The sequence below is a fragment of the Diaphorina citri genome, unplaced genomic scaffold (genome assembly GCF_000475195.1).
Source record: "Diaphorina citri unplaced genomic scaffold, Diaci psyllid genome assembly version 1.1 scaffold4145, whole genome shotgun sequence".
In the NCBI taxonomy this organism is placed as follows: Eukaryota; Metazoa; Arthropoda; class Insecta; order Hemiptera; family Psyllidae; genus Diaphorina; species Diaphorina citri.
The window spans coordinates 7,522-10,474 of NW_007381544.1; the positions used below are offsets into that span (position 1 = coordinate 7,522).

The 2,953-nt window shown below is 42.2% G+C and overlaps 1 protein-coding gene across 1 annotated transcript in view; it reads right to left on the reverse strand.

The window, feature by feature from the left end:
* Positions 1 to 2,616, reverse strand: part of LOC103520825 (diphosphoinositol polyphosphate phosphohydrolase 2-like) — an 8,828-nt gene extending 6,212 nt beyond the window's left edge. The window contains exons 1-3 of the mRNA XM_026831799.1: positions 2,575 to 2,616; positions 1,747 to 1,902; positions 1,533 to 1,644 (exon numbers count right to left, since the gene is read on the reverse strand). Coding sequence (XP_026687600.1) covers positions 1,533 to 1,644; positions 1,747 to 1,902; positions 2,575 to 2,616 — 310 coding nt within the window. The remainder of the gene's footprint in view (positions 1 to 1,532; positions 1,645 to 1,746; positions 1,903 to 2,574) is intronic.
* Between the last annotated feature and the right edge of the window lie 337 nt (positions 2,617 to 2,953).

Consider the following 2,953-nt stretch of genomic DNA (forward strand, 5'->3'; position numbering starts at 1 on the left):
GACATTAACATGTATTATCAAGGTGTTGCCAACTTGATGAGTGATAAAATAAAAGCATTATTTAGAAGAAAAAAAAAAAGAAGAAGAAGAAAGAAAAATGGGGAAGATAAAGGGAGGGAGGAGGGAAGGAGAGAAAAAAAGAATGGGAAGAGAGGGAGTTTGAAATAGAGAGAAGAAAGAGAAAGAACAAGAGAGGGAGGGAGAAAGAAATAGAGAAGGAGGGATGAAGAGGGAGAGAGAGAGGGGGGGAGGGAGGGACAAAGAGAGAGAGAGAGATGGAGGGAGAGCTAGACAGATGAAGCAAGAAAGAGATGAAATTAAAAGTAGTGTGTCCTCCCTCCTCCCCTCCTTTGCTTCTCCCTGTTTATAGCTCCTTCTAATTTTATTACAGTTAAGTCGAGCTGAAACTTTATGGAACTTTGGGCTTGAAAAAGATCGAAAGAAAGAAAAAAAGTAGAAGAAAAAGAAAAAAATAGTAGAAGAAGTAGAAAAAAAGAAAGTGAAGGAGGAAGAAGAGGAGGAGGAGGAGGAAAACGAGGAGAAAGAAGAAAAAGAAATACAAAATAAAAAAAAAGAGGATATTTGAGCAATTCTTGAGTCTGTCGCCAACTTGTCACTTTCTTTCCCAAGGATATTAAAACGAAGAAAAACAAGATTGCTTTAATCGACCGAAAGAAGGGAAGGATAAAATTCAACATGAAAGTTTTGTACTTCTTAGCTCGTAGCTCGTACCCATGTTTCTTACGAAGTAACTTTCGAATCGCTTTTTCGATAGCTATCAGGCTAACACACAGAGATCAAGTTAACTTGGCATGCTGATGCAGCACAACACAAGGCAATCGAGGATGTTATAAGCACTGTTATGAAAACATATTTTACGTTTAAGCCCAGCTATCCACGATCCGGCTATCTAATGCCAGCCACTCACAGGCTCACGCTCAGACTGTCTGCAGCTTCGGTCTGTCAGACGATTTGAGTGTGAGTGGCTGGCATTACAGACCTAGGTCTGTCAGACTGCCCGAACTTGTGTGGCAGAAACACCTTCCGACTTATAGGTGTCTCAGACAGTCTCACGAATACCCAATTAAGTTTTCATCGGACGGTCTGAAGACTGAAGTTCGAAGCTTTTTACGTCTCAGCGGTCTAAAGGTGTCTCCAAACATTGTCCACCGATATCGATCGAGGTGAATCTATGTTGTCGAGGCAGTGTGGACGATTCAGTTGACATCGATCGACGGCCGGTCGACTATGTGTGGACACACCTTAACAGACTTACACCCATATTTATGAACAACATACTGGCTCTCAGCAAGTGCTCAAGCATCAATTCCAAACATCTGATTGGCCAAAATTTGTTTAAGACTGATCTGAGACCGATAATTTTTGTTCATAAATAAGGGTGTTAGGTCTGTCAAACAGTCGGGGTGTAGGTAGCCGATAAGCCGACCGAATGAAACAAAAGAGAGTTAATAAACGGATGCGAAGTAGAAAAGAAAAGCATGTAAAAAAAAAATCGGACAGTGAACGATTACGTACTCGTACCTCAAACACGCCCAAACTCCGGCCGAGCTTCCCCAGGACCCCTGCTTCTTCTGCGAAGGGTGTTAGGTCTGTCAAACAGTCGGGGTGTAGGTAGCCGATAAGCTGACCGAATGAAACAAAAGAGAGTTAATAAACGGATGCGAAGTAGAAAAGAAAAGCATGCAAAAAAAAATAATCGGACAGTGAACGATTACGTACTCGTACCTCAAACACGCCCAAACTCCGGCCGAGCTTCCCCAGGACCCCTGCTTCTTCTGCGACCTCTCTCAACGCCGTGGCTGCGGGCTCCTCTTCTGGCTCTACCCCACCGCCTGGCACGATCCAGTGTTCGGGACGACGCGACGAGGTCACCAGCAGGATCTGAAAATGGAAACAAGAGCCGCCAGGGGGAAGAAATTAGATTATACCTACTTAAGGGGAAAAGGGTATTTTTTGTCCCAGCCTAAAGCCAGCCCCACTCACTGTCCAGTAGACCTAACGACAGGTACACCTGATCAGGTCTACCTGATAGTGTGTGTGCTCATCAGGTATCAGGTAGACCTGACAGATAGACCTTTTCATGTTTCACTGGTTGAATTTGAAAAGGCTTTCCCTTTTTCCCGTTAAGTCTCGCTTATTTGTGATAGGTAGAAAAATAGAGAAACTTCTCCATTTTTGAGAAAAAGCTTCGCACCTTGGACCCAGAAAGTTGAAGAAAAAACTCGCGAAATCGCGAAACGCAATGACTCTGTCGCGAAAAGCTCAAAATTTGCAAATTCCACAATGCAATATGCAAAACAAGCAAAATATTAAAAACAAAAATGACCAATGACCTTTTCTGTGCGCATGCTCCGACACTGATTTTTCAAAAAATACGGCCTGCAAAATCTAGCTAAATTCCTAATCGCACAATAATCCGATTTTTTGAGGATCTCAAAGGTCCTTGTCAAAAGTCTTTATCCACCTCAGTTTCGGTCCACATCTCTTTCTCTTCTCCTTTATGGACTGAAAACAGGACTTTTCGTCAGGAAAAACAGGATAAATCATATTTACCAGAGTCGACATGACACAGGCCGTGGTTATGAACAGGGCCATCGTAGGACATCGTCGGACTTTTTGCGTGTAAAGTTGGCGGGAAATTCGAATTTTTGATTTCTTTTTTTCTTGGAGGAAGAAAAAAAAGTTCAACTTTAGAAGGAAAACACTTGTGAATGTTTCACTGGTTGAATTTGAAAAGGCTTTCCCTTTTTCCCGTTAAGTCTCGCTTATTTGTGATAGGTAGAAAAATAGAGAAACTTCTCCATTTTTGAGAAAAAGCTTCGCACCTTGGACCCAGAAAGTTGAAAATAAAACTCGCGAAACGCAATGACTCTGTCGCGAAAAGCTCAAAATTTGCAAATTCCACAATGCAATATGCAAAACAAGCAAAAAA